Raw genomic sequence first — 15,088 nt, forward strand, 5'->3', positions numbered from 1 at the left:
GTCAGGCTGCCGAGAGCCCTGCTGTGGGAGCCGACCAGACATGCTGCTGCTCTCGGGCGGCCTAGGGATGCGGAGGCTGAGAGAGGTCAGAAGCCAGGCCCAGCAGCTGCCACAGGAGCACTGCCACCGAGGCATGTGTCCAGAGGCAAAGGCAATCTGCTAAAAGGCCTCTTAGGTGAAACCCACAACTCACACCTAGAACTTCCAGAAGTTGGTGACTGAAGAGGTGGGGTGACTGCCTTGGAGGACAGTGAGCTCTCACATGGTGGTGAAAGAGTGAGCTGAAGCCCAGGAGCCGCCTGTGGGGGCACCAACAGAGGCCAGACATGCTGGTGACCTGGTGCCTCCCTATCCCAACGCAGTGGTCATTGTCCCACCACATGGGCCTCTAGGGCTGGCAGCTGCCTCTGTGCAGGGAGGTGCCTATACCAGGTGATCCCTTTTCCCCCAGGGTCTAATGCAGGGCTGGTCCCACAGGTTCTTGTCAGGTGTGGAATGGGTGACCTGCAACTGGTTAACCTCAGACAGAGATGTCCCAGCTCTAGAAAGACTGACCCGGACTGAAGCAGCTTACTTAAGACAGGGCGAGCTCCACTCATCAGTGGTAAGCACCCTGGCCTGTCCCTGGCCCTGCTTCAAGTCCTGGGTGGCGCTGCCTGGTCACCCTGCCCCAGCTCTGCCTAGAGGGACGGCATCCCCACAGACAGAAGGGAACCTGTGTTTTTAGCCATCTGACACAGAATCCTCTGCCAACACGGATTTTTAGACACATCTCAGGAATGAGCTGAAGGGAAAGTGTGCCCTCCCTCTCCTAGACTGACCGGGCTGCCCTGAAGTTAAGCTCGGGTGTCGCCAGCCCAGCAGATCAGTGCATGCCCCGATGGCAGCCCAGGAGAGGACCCCAGCCCCACGTACCGTACAGAAACTGGGAACACTGGATGTAGCCCTCCTCCATCTCTTCACACTTGTCTGCAGCAGTTTCAATATCGCTGATGGTTGAGGCAAAAATGGCAGCGCCGCTCTCCACCAGCTGCTTGCAGAGGTGGACGCTGTTGCAAGAGGCGGCGCAGTGCAGTGGCGTCCTGCAAGGGGCAGGGGGAGGTGCTCGTGGCTCCTGGAGGCAGCGGGGCCCAGGAACACTGAGCCTCAGTGCCCACAGATTTTGTGTTGTCTTTTTAGTGGTGTGATTTCTACTAATGAACTGTTCTGAACCTCGAATAAACTCCTGAAGGGGGGCAGGGCATGGCCTGAGGAACAGCCTCTAAAACAGATGCAGACAGCTGCCTGAAGTTGACAGTAACACCTCCGGGAGGCCGGGGCCTACATAGCAGCACAGGACCCTGCAGTGACACCCAGCCATTGAAAACAGACAAGAGTGAGTCGTGGCTGCAGAACGTTTGGTGGGCCTACCACCTTAACAATCAGGTACATGGCCCTGGACGGTTTGGGTCAGCGGTTAGAGCATCTTCCTGAGGACTGAAGGGTCACAGGTTTGATTCCAGTCAAGGGTGTGTACCTGGGTTGCAGGTTCAATCCCCGGCCCGTGTCAGGAACATGTGGGAGGCAACCAATCAATGTGTCTCATATCGATGTTTCTGTCTCTTTCACTCTCCCTCCCTCAATTCTACTCTCTGTAAAAATCAAGGAAAAAATATCCTCAGGTAAGGATTAACAACAAAAATAAAATCATCCTCTTCCTCCTCCTCATCAGGTGTTATGAGAGAGAACCATAGCCTTGGTCTGTGTGGCTCAGTTGGTTGAGCCTTGTCCCATCCACCGAGAGGTCACTGGTTCAATTCCCGGTCAGGGCACACGCTCAGGTTGCAGGCTCAGTCCCCAGTGAGGGGCATGCAGGAGGTGGCCAATCAATGTTGCTCTCTCATAGATGTTTCTCTTCCTCTCCCTCTCTCTCTAAAAAAAAACAGTAAAAACATTAAAAAAAAAAAAAAAAAGCACAAATCACAGTTGTGCCTTTAGCAGCATCCTCCAGAGAGCACCAGGTGTGCAGAGAAGCACAGGACGGAGGTGGGCACCCGGTCCCCTCTACTCCCACTCCCTTTGTGTCCTAGACCCCTCACGTCCCTCCTGCACCGAGGTGGGGCTCACCAGCCATCACTGTCAGCGGCGTTCACGTTGACACCAAAGTCCAGCAGGAACCTCACAATATGGTGGTGGCCCGCACAGACAGCATTGTGCAAGGGGGTGATCCCTTCGTCATTGGGCTTGCTGGGGTCTTCCACCTGGGACATAGGGTATGTGAGTCTCGCCCCAGATGTGGGGTGGGGGCACAGTGGTCAGAGCTCGGCTCGGCTCAGCTCAGCTCACCTCGTAGATGATCCTCTGCACCAGGTCAAACTCTCCTTCCAGGGAAGCGTCCAGGAGCAGCGCCAGGGGGTTGAAGCGGACACGCAACCCACGGCCTGTGCGCTCTGAGTTAGGCTTCTTCAGGTTGGTTCGTTTGCTCTGCAAAGAGGAAGCAGGCTTTTGATTTAAAGGTGACCCATCACAACCCCAGCCTTGGGGGCAAGGAGGGATGGGACTGACGCCCCCAGTGCCTCTGGAGCAGCCAGGGAGAGGGAGCCAGGTGGGTAACACATCCAGGCTTCTTAACTGCTTCTACCTCTGGAGTGGGCAGCTCCTTCCTACCAGCTGCGAGGGACCCAACCCTGCTCTGTTCCATCAGCACTGACCTCCCACCAGAGGCCTCTGTCTGGAAGGTAACCCTTCCCCTTGCTGCATCCCTCCGGGCTCCAGTGGCAGCTTCCCCGCCTCAGGAAAAACTTCTCAGGCCTCCTGCTGAGCCCTCCAGTAGGAGCCCTGCAGCCCTGCACTGTCCTGCAGAGCCCACCTGTGTGCTGAGCCACTGTCCCCTGGGCCTGACTCTCTAAGGGCAGGGACCAGTGTGCCAAGCCCCACCATCCCAGCACATGGCTAACAGAGGTGGTCCTCCACTGGCACTGGTGGCCCTGCCTAGGGCCACACCCACCGCAGAGGATGCCAGCGGCAGCAGGACCGGGGACAGTGATGGGGAAATGTGCTCTTCCCCTGGAGACGGGGCCTCGGCCCCAGGGCTGGGGACCTGCTCCGTGGACGGGGCTGTGGCCACGTTGTTGTTGTTGTCCTCCGCAGGCTCAGCTGTTTGATGAGTGGTCTGGGGACAGATGAGCCCCTCTGGCTCAGGGGAAGGGAGCTCATTGTCATTGGCGTCCGAGGCGGGGACAGGCTCAGCGGGGAGGGGGACTGTGGGCTGGGCAGGACTGGCCTCCCCCAGGTTCCCGTTGGCGTTGGTGTTCCCATTGTCCACGTCGGCCAGGGTGCCCGTGAGATCCTGCGAGGGGCTGGGCTGATAGAAAGGGGTGCCCTCCATGCCACCAGCCAGGGTGTTGAAACGCTGGTAGAGCAGCTTCTGGATGTTGGGCCCACCGGGGCCCTCGGGCTCAGTGATGGAGCTGCGCTTCTTCAAGGGACGGGGTGCATTGGCCAGCTTCCTGCGCAGGGCCTCCAGGTCGGCGTCGCTCTGGTAGCGCAGTGGGGAATGCACTATGGGTGTGAGTTTGGTGGGGCTGAGCGGCCGAGGCAGGCTCTCCATAGTGCCAGTGGTGCCGTCCCCGGGCGGGGCCGGACTGTCCTGCTCTGGCTCTTTCTCGGCACTTTCCACAGACGGCTGGGGCTGTGAGGTGCTTATGGCCAGCGATCCATGAAGAAACGGCAACGGTGACGGGGATGTCGAACCTGATGGTAAAACAGGCTTCCCGTACACTGTAGGAGACAGAGGACAGGGGAACTTAAGCATCCTGTAGGACCTGGGGCCTCATCACTAAGCATCTCTGGTTACACGACAGACAGGCCTGGCTGGTGAACCCTAATTTTTTTTTAACTTATTTTTTAATCCTCACTCAAGGACATGTTTTTAAATGATGTTAGAGAGTGAGGAAAGGAGAGGGGGAGAGAAAAAAAGCATCGATGTGAGAGAGAAACATTGATCAGCTGCCTCCTGCACACACCCCAACCAGGTATTGAACCTGCAACCTAGGTATGTACCCTGACCAGGAATCAAACCTGTACACAGGACGGACACTCCAACCAACTGAGCCAAACTGGCCAGGGCAGTGAACCTTAATTTAAATCCCAAGCGAGTCCTTTGCTCAAAGAACCTCACCAATCCCTTTTGGAAGGTGGATGATCTAACTGTTCAGTTTTTACTCTGGGGTTCCAGAATTGGGGCTCTTATAATGAAAATCTAAAATGGATATGGACCTGACCTCCTTATTCCAAACAAGCCATCCTTGTTCTCTGGCCAAGGAGAAAGACGTCACCTCTGCACACCTAGGACTAAGTAGAACAGTATGAAGTACAGGCCACACCAGACAGGAAGGTCTGCCTGGTGGCCCAAGAGCTCTTGAGAAGGGTCTGTCTCTCCCAGTCCAAGGTAAGTGCAATGCCCCTGCCTCAGAGGTCCCTGGGCAGGGAGTAGCCAGGCACCCCCAGAATCCCTCAATTCTGAGTCTGGAGCCCATGCCCAAGAATGTCTGAGGAAGCCCCGCCCAACCTTACCATCCAGGTCAGAACTGTCATCCACCTCAGCAGGCGTGGAACTAGGCCCTGCTCTCTGCCCTGCTTCCTTTAATGTCTTGGCCCCTAGGACTAATTTCCCTTCACCCAGATCAGGGCTCTTCTCCACTGTGGGCTCTGGCGGAGGCATCCAGCAGCAGACACCCCCCTTGCACTGCTGCCCCAGGGGTCCAGCTCAGCTACAGTGGAAGGTGGGGATAAGGTCCAGGCAGAGCCTCCTTTGCCAGCTCCCACACAAGTTACCATGAGGCAGAAGAGAAAGAGGAAAGCCCCAATCTTGCCCTTTATGGGCTGGAATTCCTGAGTGAGGCAGGCAAGTGGCAGCTCAGACAGGAAGTCAGCTGTGATCACCACCTGCACTTCATAAGGCCATGAGAGCTGTAAGCACCTAGACAGCATGTGGCCCAAATGTAAGGATATGGGTTGGCATTTTCTTAAATAAAAGTATAACTTCCTGGCCCCAAGAGAAGGTGAGTATAAACCCAATGTACCTGCTTTAACAGACTTATTTAAGGCGCTATGCGCCGCTGGCTGGTAATTCTTAGGTGGTGTGGCTTGCTGGAGGTACATGGAGTATATAGAACTTGAATTCACTGTCTGGGGTCCTTTCCTGGGGGACTGTGGCCTTGACCCTTTATCAGCCAGGAAGGGCCTGATGGCCACAGTCAGTGGGAGTTCGGGTTTGCCATCTCCAGCTGGAAATGCAGGCGGCCCCGTGGGCGGGTATGTGGGACTCGGTGGCACAGAAATCCTCTGCTGGATCTGTTGGGAGGAGCCTGGTTGGTGGGCACTGCCCACGGAGGGCAGTGGGCCGGGTTTCTGCCGACTGGAAAGGCCTGTGCTGGGCCTGGGCAAGCTGCCCTCCTTCCTCCTCTCCAGGGAGTTTGTGGACCCTGGACCCACGGGCGCCGGACTTGGATATGTTCCGTAGCTCGGAGGTAGCTGCTTGCTGACACCAGGGACAGGGGACGGCATTTTACCCATCTCGATGCCCTAAATTTAGATGTTAAGAAAAACAAAATCATCCTTTGAAAAGTTAAGCAGATTTCCATCCACAGTTACATGAGAGTACAAAATAGGACTTGTAATCCTCCCATTCGGCCTGTGGCCAGGCACAAGGCACACTGGGGATCAAACACAGCAGGGCTATCACTTGTCTGCAACAGAACAAGCCTGACTAAAGGCCTTTGTGCTGGTACACTGCTCAGTGCTTAGGGTCCACAGACTCCTTCAGACTGGGTATACTTTGGACACGAATGAGAGTAATTGCCTCCTGGCACCTCCTACCCTTAGATGAAGACTAGGGCTGAACAGTGACGTGGTTAGGAGGGTGTCTGTGTTTCAGGGATCATGCCAAGCGGCCTACCAGTTTCTCCGTGGCTCCCAGAGCTGACAAGGGCACAGGCTGGCTGGAGACAGTCCCTTGCCTGAGAGGCCCCTCCATGCTCGAGTCCTTCCAGTCCACACTGGCCATCTGCACCGGTTTCACTGAAGAGCTCACATTCTGTTTTAACGTTGGCCAGTTTCCATCATTAGCTTGAAAAGAACGTAGACTTTAAGTAAAATTTTTCAGAAAAGAAAAATCACTTTTGGGGACAACACATTTTGATGGAGTGGCCCACCAGGTGCTGGCCACCCCTCCCCACATCAGCTTAAGCACAGCAGGGCCAAGGGTGGCCTCTGCTGGCCCTGCCTCGCCAGCACCCACATGACTCTGTGAAGACTCCAGCGATGACCCAGCCAGCGAGGGGCGGAGGACGGTACAGACACTCTCAACCCTCATTTCAATACAGGTCAAACCCATTGCATCAATAATAATGAACAAAATAAGCACTGGCACTTGCTGTTCCAACACTAGTCACAACTACACACAACAATAAAGACTTTAGACTTCATAACAGGTTTGAGCTGTACTGCTTCTAGTATTAAAAGGAAAATCCAACCTTGAATGTTAGAAACTTCTACTCTCTAAAATGGCCCATGATCCCAGGAGGCCGCCAGGGCCCTCTGATTGGCGTGGCAGGCTACATTCTGCAGCAGTGATCAGAAACCAGTCAAGCCTATGGTTTCAGAAAAACTCCTGAGAAGCTACGTTTTCAGAGTATTTCCAAACTGGAAAAGGGGGGCAAAGCACTGCTGGTGCCCGGCTCACTCACACCGTGGGCCAGGTGCTAGTCCTGACTCAGGCTCGCTTCTCTCTGCTGCAGGCACAGGGGCTGGTCTGAAGTGATCAACATCCCAGCCATCAGCACATGAGTTGAAGAGAAATGCAGGAGACTGTCTGGGCCCTGCCAGGAGCAGTGCACCCTTGTCCCTTGTCCCTTGGGCCAGCATGGCAGGTGGGGTGGCAGGCGGGGCACCTGAGGAGCAGCAGATAATTCACTCTTCCCGCCACAGCAGCATGGAAGCCAAAGCCCAAGACTCATGGACAAGAGACTGGCTCTCACACAGGCTCTGGGCACGACCAGAGAGGCCAGGCATGTGCAGGACGATGAGCAGAGCCTCTGACACCAGGCTGGACCCTACTGGCGGCAGCCACCTACATGTCAGTCCCTGCAGCAGCACTGCGACCACTGCTCTCACCGCCACACTGCTGTTACTGCGCTGCTGAGAACCACCCCAGGCTCCGGGCAGCAGGGCTCCAGACGGTTGTAGCCAAGCTGCAAGGGTCCTGCTGAGGTTGTCCAGGGCCCCAAACGTCACTGTGCTGTGTGTGGCCTGCCAGCCTATTCTAGGTCAGAAGTGCTTTTCTCTCTCGTCTCCTTACATCTGAGACTGGGAGGTATGGGCCAGACACACAGGAAGGCACCGAGGTGAAAACTCATGCCAATGGGGAGAAAGCCCACTGCAGACTCTCCGGCTGCGGGGGTCGGGAGGAGAGACTGCCCATACCCTCCCAGGGTCATAGGGAATGTGGTCATCCAGCAGCTTCTGAAATCCCATGGCAACCAGAGATTTTATGGAAATCAGCCACAGAAGAACTAGGAATTTTCTTTCTTCAGGATGAGGCAGAAGGTATAGAAAGAAGATCATTTATTTTTATTATTAAAGGGACAATTCTCTTCAAGTATGAAGAGAGATTCCTGTACTGAAGATAAAACTAAAAGCCTCACAATGAATTCAGGAAATCATCTTAATTTGTTAAAAAGGAAACAAAAATACTCTTGCTGTGCCAGCCCCCTCAAACCCTCACTGAGGACTACGTGGTGTGTGTGGACCAGCCCACACCCCGCAACTGTCTGCTGAAGGAAGGACAAACTATGTTTATGTGGCATCTCTCAGGTCTAGATATGATCAGCAGACCTTTCTCAGTTTGGAGAAAAGAACGAGTGTGGACTGAGCAGTATTAAAAAGGACCCGAGCTCCCCACCAGGCCTGCCAGCCGACATACGGTTCGTCAGTGGGTCTGCAGAGTGCCGTGCGGAGCCACAGTCAGGCCCAACGTCGAGGTCTGACACTGTCCATGAGCAGGTCACTCTGGGTTTACCATGGCCATCTGTGTGACACGGAACCAGAACAGCCACCACATGGGTTAGAGTCCCCAACAAGATTTCTTTCCCCAGATCCACATCTGGGCTGAGATTCTGCCCCAGTGTGGGGGTGACCAAGTGTATTGCACTGTCACCTTGCAGCACAGTAGAAAGAACAAGGCTAGTGCTGAATTTCCAAAGGACACATTCTTAAGCCCTGCAAGAGTGTCTTCTCCTAGCAACCCTTGAGAGGGGCCCAGCACACACCCGCAGAGAAGAGGGACGTGGGACACATGCCCAGCTCAAGAAGAGTTTACCATGAAGGCAGCAGAGCAGTGCCTGGCTGTGCTAATTATCTGCCATTGGAAACAGACGAATCTGCTCCCACCACAGAGTGGTTCAAACTATAAATAACAGCTTATCAAAGAAGGCTGCAATTAGAGGTTTACACCGACCACAGACACAGCCTGTACTCTTCTGAGACTTGGCCAACATCTGAGGGCTGGTGACACTTCCTCCCACCGGGGTCAGAAGGAGCCCCAAGGCCTGCAGCAGGAGCAGCAGAGGTGTGGCTGCTCAGAGCAGGTGCTGGGCAAGAAAACATGAAGCCAATAAACAAAAGACTGCACAAATCTACCAACAGTCCTGAAAAACACCCCCTACACGACGGCCTGACACAGGCCAGTCCGCAGGACTGTGATCATCAGTGAAAGGACGCTGCAGCGTTTGGACCTGCATTCCAGGACTGTCCACCTCAGTCATAACGCAAACCCTTCTGCAAAGGCGCCCTGGCTCTCTTAGCGCATTGGTTTAAAACCAGCCGCCTTCCTCTGAGGAAGGAAGGCAGAGTCTCCACAGAGAACCCGCCGCCCTTCGCTGGGAAAGAGGGGTGCAGGCAGTCCATCAGGAGAGCTGGGCACCAGCATAGTGCTGGGGCCAAGGCCGGTCACACCACACGCTTTGGTGGACCATGGGCCAAAGTGATGGTCTGTGGACTTTCTGATCGATTAAGGCCACAATGAGTGGGGAAGGAGAAACCACAGTACTCTGTTTATGGGATGGTCACTGTGGTAGTACACAGCTCCCAAAGGTGCCCCAGAAGACATGGTGCCTCAGGGGAGACAGGGTGCACACAGGGGCCCCCTCTGAGGATGCTGCTCCCACAGCTCTCCTTCCGCTCACTCTCCCCCAGGAAGAGGGTCCTGCCACTTACCGGGTTTGGACCTTCCATGGGCAGCCCCTGAAGCAACAGTGAGAGACTGGGGCTTTATGGGGTCCCCTGGGGCTGAGTAGCTGCCAGCGCTGGGCACCTGGATGTAAGGCCCCACTGCAGCAACCCTGCCAGGTGTGCTCAGAGGTGACTGTGGCGATGACGCGCCATTCACACGGTTCAGCTACAAAACGGGAAGAAATGAGAGTTAACTTTCTCTTAAATTTGAACCACTCACCCACTAATTTGTACTGAGGCAGCCCCATCAACCTGGAAGACAGCTGTCTAGGATGGGCGAGACTTTGAGAAGGGTCTTGACCCACAGTCCTATGAGTGATCCTCTCTGGTAACACCTATGATTCAGGAACTACATACACGCCACGTTTGCTGCCCAGGACACCTTCCCCCGTGTAACCCTCTTGCCTGGGGGATGCTCCCCTTCCCCAGAGACCGCAAAGCCTAGGCTCTGAGCCTAGCTGGCTTCAAACCTTTCTCTGCCACATACTTGCTGTGCTGCTTTGGGCAAGTGACTTAACTTCTCTGAACCTCTGTGCCCACGTCCATAAAGTCAGGATAAGGGTTATTGTAAGGCAATTGAGTGAGTGACAGGTCCTGGAACCAGGCAAGGCTCTGACCAGTTCGCTGAAGGCAGCTCTGCTCTTCTCAGCAAGGACGCCAAGCCACAGCCAGCAGCACTAGGCACACCACAATGCCCAACAACAGGAGTCCGTAAGAGAGATATAACTAGAGAATCACTGACTCCTTAGGGCTCCCCGATCGATCCCCATAGGACCCCATGAGAGATCTACAACCCTCCTACAACTGTTTGCAAAATTCTGTATGCATGAGCACATCATTTTGGGGAGAGGGTCCATGACTTTGACAATTGTTGGAAGGTGGGACCTTTGGGTGGAGACACATCTCGGGAGAAGCACCAACTCTTCAAGGAGATCTCTTGAAGAACTGGGTAGAATGCACAAGGTAAAATTTACCTAGCTGTCAGTGATGGTTAATTGTGTGTGTCAACATGGCTAGACATTTGGACAAACACACCTAGATAGGTGTTGCCGTGAGGATACTTTTAGAGGAGATTAACATTTAAATCAATAGACTGTGAGTAAAGCAGATTGCCCTCCATAATGTGGACGGGCCGCATCCAGCCGTATGAAGGCCTTATGAGAGAAGGACTGCGGTCCTCTGAGGAAGAGGGAATTCTGCCTGCAGATGGCTTTCACACTTAAGCTGCAACATCAACAAGTCATTCCCTGGGTCTTCAGGCTGTAGCCTCCACAACTGTGTGATCCAATTCCTTAAAATCAATTCTTTAATCTATGCATATGCGTGTGTTCTGTTTCTCTGGAGGGCCTGACTGAAGAGTATGTTCTGAATACACCAGAACTAAAGATGTCATGTCGTGGAGAGTATACATGCGCCCTCTCATGGTCTCTGTGTTGCTCATTGAGATCAAGAGGAAAACCATTATCTGTGATTACAGTTATTCAGATTAACCAATGACCTTTAAGCTCTCTGGTTAAAAAAAGTATAGATCTGTAAACAAGAGACTTTTCACCTGAGACCACCGATTACAAAAGCCATAGAACTGGCAGATACCTTCTTCCTCTTGTATCCTTCTAACCCATCCCACGTAGGCACAGCCCCGGAAGCCCACACCTCCCCTCCTGAGAGCCACCTTCAGAGCAGCAAGAGCCCACAAGGACACTTGTCAAACTGTGAAAGCACCAATTACTGGTGTGAATAGGAGACTTTGAAAGCCTTGTCCAGCTAGCTCGGCTGCCTGCTCCATTCTCCACTCCCAAGGGCAGGGTGCCAAACAGCTTTGACTCAGGTACCGTCTCCCTCAAACCCCGAGTACCACTAGTGGAGGAAAGGGGAAGTGCCATATCCCCCAAAGACAGTGCACAGCAGCCCCTCATCAACCATGCATAAGCTCTCGCCATGCCTGTGTGCACGGAAGCACGGAGAGCAAGAGCAAGACTGGAGGACACCTGCCCGAAAACAGGGCTGGGCAAAGGGGCCAAAGGCTGGGAATTGGAGTATTATACAGAAATTACAAAAGGAGTGAAGTAATGACCTAGAAAGATACCCATGTTACAGTTTAAATTTTTAAAAATTTTTGAGAGAGAGAGATAGAAACATCGATGTGAGAATCATCCATCAGCTGCCTCCTGCACGCCCCCGACTGGGGGGATCAAGCCTGCAACCTGGGCATGTGCCCTGACTGGGAATCAAACCAGGACCCCTCAGTCCATGGGAGGACACTCAATCCACTGAACCACACCAGCTGGGCTCCATGTTACAGTTTTTTGTTTTTGATTTTTATCCTTACCCAAGGATATTTTTCCATTTTTGGTACAGATAGAGTGGGAGGGAGAGAGAGAAACATTGACGTGAAGGGACACATCGAGTGGCTGCCACCCGCACAACCAACCAGGGCCGGGGACAAACTGCAACCGAAGTACGTGCCCTTAGCGGGAACCGAACTCGGGTCTCTCCGGACCGCAGGCCAACGCTCTAACCGCTGAGCCAAACTGGCCAGGGCTTATGTTACAGTTTTTAAAGAAAGGCTAGGGCTCCAGCCAGTTGGGCTCAGCTGTTAGAGCATCAGCCCGCAGACCAAAGGGCCGCAGGTTTGATTCCAGCCAACGGCATGTACCTCAGTTGCAGTTTGTCCCTGGCCCTGGCTGGGGTCATGTAGGTGGCAACCAATTGATGTGTCTCTCTCACATCGATGTTTCTCTCTCTCTCTTCTTCCTCCCTCTCTCCCTCTCGCTCTATGTAAAGATAAATGTAAAAATAGTCTCAGGTGAGGATAAAAAAGAAAAAAAAAAGAAAGGCTAGGTTCAGAACAGTGTGAATGATATAATTCTAACAATTCCACTTAAATTGAAAATTAGGCCCTGGCCTGTTTGGCTAAGCAATTAGAGCGTCGGCCCTTGGACCAAGGATTACAGGTTCAATTTCCAGTCAAGGGCATGTACCTAGGCTGCAGGTTCGATCCCCCAATTCCTGGCCCATGGTGGGGGTTGTGCAGAAGGCAAACAACAGATGTGTCTCCCTCCCTCCCTTTCACTCTGAGAATCAATGGGAAAAAATCCTCAGGTGAGGATTAACAACAACAAAATTAAGTCCTAGCTGATGTGGTTCAGTTGGATGGAGCATCATCCCCTCACCCAAAGGTCATGGGTTCGATTCCCAACCAGGGCACACACCCAGATTGCGGGTTCAATTACCAGTCAGGATGTATATGTGAGGCAAGCAATTGATGTTTCTCTCTCTCTCTCTTCCTTCCTTTCTCTCTAAAATCCATTTTTAAAAATCCTCAGGTGATTATTAAAAAATAATGATAAGAAAAAATTAAATACCTTCTGTCTGCATTAAGTAAAAGACTGGAACCATTAACAACTACCCTCCCTTGAGAATGAGAACAGGGTGGAAGGGACTTACTTTCACATTTTCCTTTAAATATTTCTGTACTGTTTTAACTTTTTTCAGTGATTACTTACTTTTGAAATTCAATATACCAAATAAAGATTTTTTAAAAGTGCTAACTACTCCTAGAGAACTTTGCTCAAGAGTCTACAAAGCCCTTTCACTTGGGTCCTCTCTAAGAACCTTTATGATGATTCCTGGGACAGGTAAGACACATTAGTTTATTGCAAGGACACAAGGCCACATAAGGTCAAGGAATTTGTCCACGTGGCACCGCTTAAAATTGCAGAGTGGGATCCAGCTCTGTACTTGGACTTCTGAACCAAAGCTCCCCCAGGGAGAAGGGGCGCCCCCACAGCAGATGGAGGGCCCATGGCTTCCACAGGGGTGGTTCTGACCCCATGCACCAGGAAACAGATGCCTCTTTGGGAAAAAGAACTTTATTCTACTGCCACGTTTATGGTCTATGGCCAATTTACGTCTTATCACCCATGCACAGGGGGAAATGCCATCATGGTGAAGATGTGCAATTTTGGGTTGAACCATTTGTAAAAGTTTATCTCACAGAAACACTTTCTCTTTCACTTGCCTGAATTTTCTTCCCATACAGACGTTCACGTAGCTCGCCGATGCGCTTGTCCATCATGGCCACCTCCATGTTGCGCTTATTTAAAAGCTCCTTCTGCTGCTGGAGTTTTGAATTCTGTTCCTGGTTAAGCTGGTTACGAATCTGCAAAATAGAAAACATAACTTCTATGATTTGCATTAATTAAACGGTCAAACTATCATTGCCAGGGAGATTAAAAAAAGAAAAAGAAAAAGTGATTGAGTTCTTATGTGTATTTGCGTATGTGTGTTGTTGCTTGTGCACTAACTATCTATAGGTACAGCACAGGTGAAGCCAGAACAGATTTTTTTATGGAACCAAAAATGAGCAAACCTCTGCAAACACATGTCCTCTTTTTTTTTTTATCCTCACCCGAGGCATTTTTCCATTTTTTTATTCAGATAGAGTGGGAGGGAGGGAGGGAGAGAGAGAGAAAGAGAGAGAGAGAGAGAGAGAAACATCGATATGAAAGGGACACATTGAGTGGCTGCCACCCGCATGATCCAGCCAGGGCTGGGGACAAACTGCAACCAAGGTACGTGCCCTTAGCGGGAACTGAACCCAGGACTCTCCGGTCTATGGGCTGATGCTCTAACCGCTGAGCCTAACCGGCCAGGGTGCAATCAGCACTTTAAAAAAACGACAGAGACTAGAAAATGGCAGTGTACACAGAATGTACATTCTGCCACGTCAACTCTTCAGATGCACTTCTGTATGAGCACACACACAGCACATGTGCACTAGACAGAGAACATGCTTCTTAACCTAGATTGTAGTCAAAGAGTTGAAAATAAATAAATATACTAAATTCGCCCTGGCCACTTTGGCTCAGCAGTTAGAGCATCAGCCTGCAGACCAAGGGGTCTTGGGTTTGATACTCAGTTAAGGGCACAGTACCTGGGTTGCAGGTTGGATCCCAGGTCCTGGTTGGGATCATGCGGGAGGCAACCAATCGATGTGTCTCTGACATCTCTCTCTCTCTCTCTCTCTCTCTCTCTCTCTCTCTCTCTCTTTCTCTGCCCCTTCCAATCTATCTAGAAATCAATGGAAAAATATCCTCGGATGAGGACTAACAACAACAACAACAAATATATGTATATTACACTCATCACACCTCACCAAAAAATTCTTAATAATCCCCCACTTTTAACAACTGCTTAAAATGTTGAAAGTCAAATTCTTGTATTTTATTTCTATGCATTTATGTTAGAGAACTTGACAGCAACAAAAAGTGATTTTACTCTAATTAAATATTTTCATTTCATAAAATTATATAATACTCTTTCTACCAAGTGCTAATAAAATTGTAACCCTTGCCCTGGCTGGTTTGGCTCAGCGGTTAGAGCGCCGGCCTGTGATCCAGAGAGACCTGGGTTCGGTTCCCGCTAAGGGCACGTACCTCGGTTGCAGTTTGTCACCAGCCCTGGTCGGTCGTGCGGGTGGCAGCCACTCGATGTGTTCCTTTCACGTCGATGTTTCTCTCTCTCTCTGTTCCTCTCTCTCCCTCCCACTCTACCTGAACAAAAAATGGAAAAATGTCCTCGGGTGAGGATAAAAAAAAAAATTGTAACCCTTGCTTCTGACTTGAAAAAGCACCTGCTGCATGACAACTTCTGAGAAATGGAAACCTGAGGATTCTTATGGACTGCTGTCTGTGTCCTCCCAAATTTATATGCTGAAGCCCTCATCCTCAATGGTATTTGAAGGTGGGACCTTCAGGAGGTAATTTGGCTTAGATGAGGTCATAAGGATGGGACCTATGATGGTGTGTCCTTATAA

General features: G+C 51.8%; 1 protein-coding gene across 1 annotated transcript in view; it reads right to left on the reverse strand.

Annotated features, from left to right (window-relative positions):
• Positions 1-15,088, reverse strand: part of PPP1R13B (protein phosphatase 1 regulatory subunit 13B) — a 97,461-nt gene that overhangs the window by 1,115 nt on the left and 81,258 nt on the right. The window contains exons 8-16 of the mRNA XM_036276455.1: positions 13,292-13,432; positions 9,256-9,436; positions 7,964-8,068; positions 5,939-6,108; positions 5,064-5,565; positions 2,987-3,759; positions 2,326-2,463; positions 2,107-2,240; positions 916-1,082 (exon numbers count right to left, since the gene is read on the reverse strand). Of these exons, the coding sequence (XP_036132348.1) occupies positions 916-1,082; positions 2,107-2,240; positions 2,326-2,463; positions 2,987-3,759; positions 5,064-5,565; positions 5,939-6,108; positions 7,964-8,068; positions 9,256-9,436; positions 13,292-13,432 (2,311 nt within the window). The remainder of the gene's footprint in view (positions 1-915; positions 1,083-2,106; positions 2,241-2,325; positions 2,464-2,986; positions 3,760-5,063; positions 5,566-5,938; positions 6,109-7,963; positions 8,069-9,255; positions 9,437-13,291; positions 13,433-15,088) is intronic.

The sequence above is a fragment of the Molossus molossus genome, unplaced genomic scaffold (assembly GCF_014108415.1).
Source record: "Molossus molossus isolate mMolMol1 unplaced genomic scaffold, mMolMol1.p scaffold_m16_p_1, whole genome shotgun sequence".
Classification (NCBI taxonomy): Eukaryota; Metazoa; Chordata; class Mammalia; order Chiroptera; family Molossidae; genus Molossus; species Molossus molossus.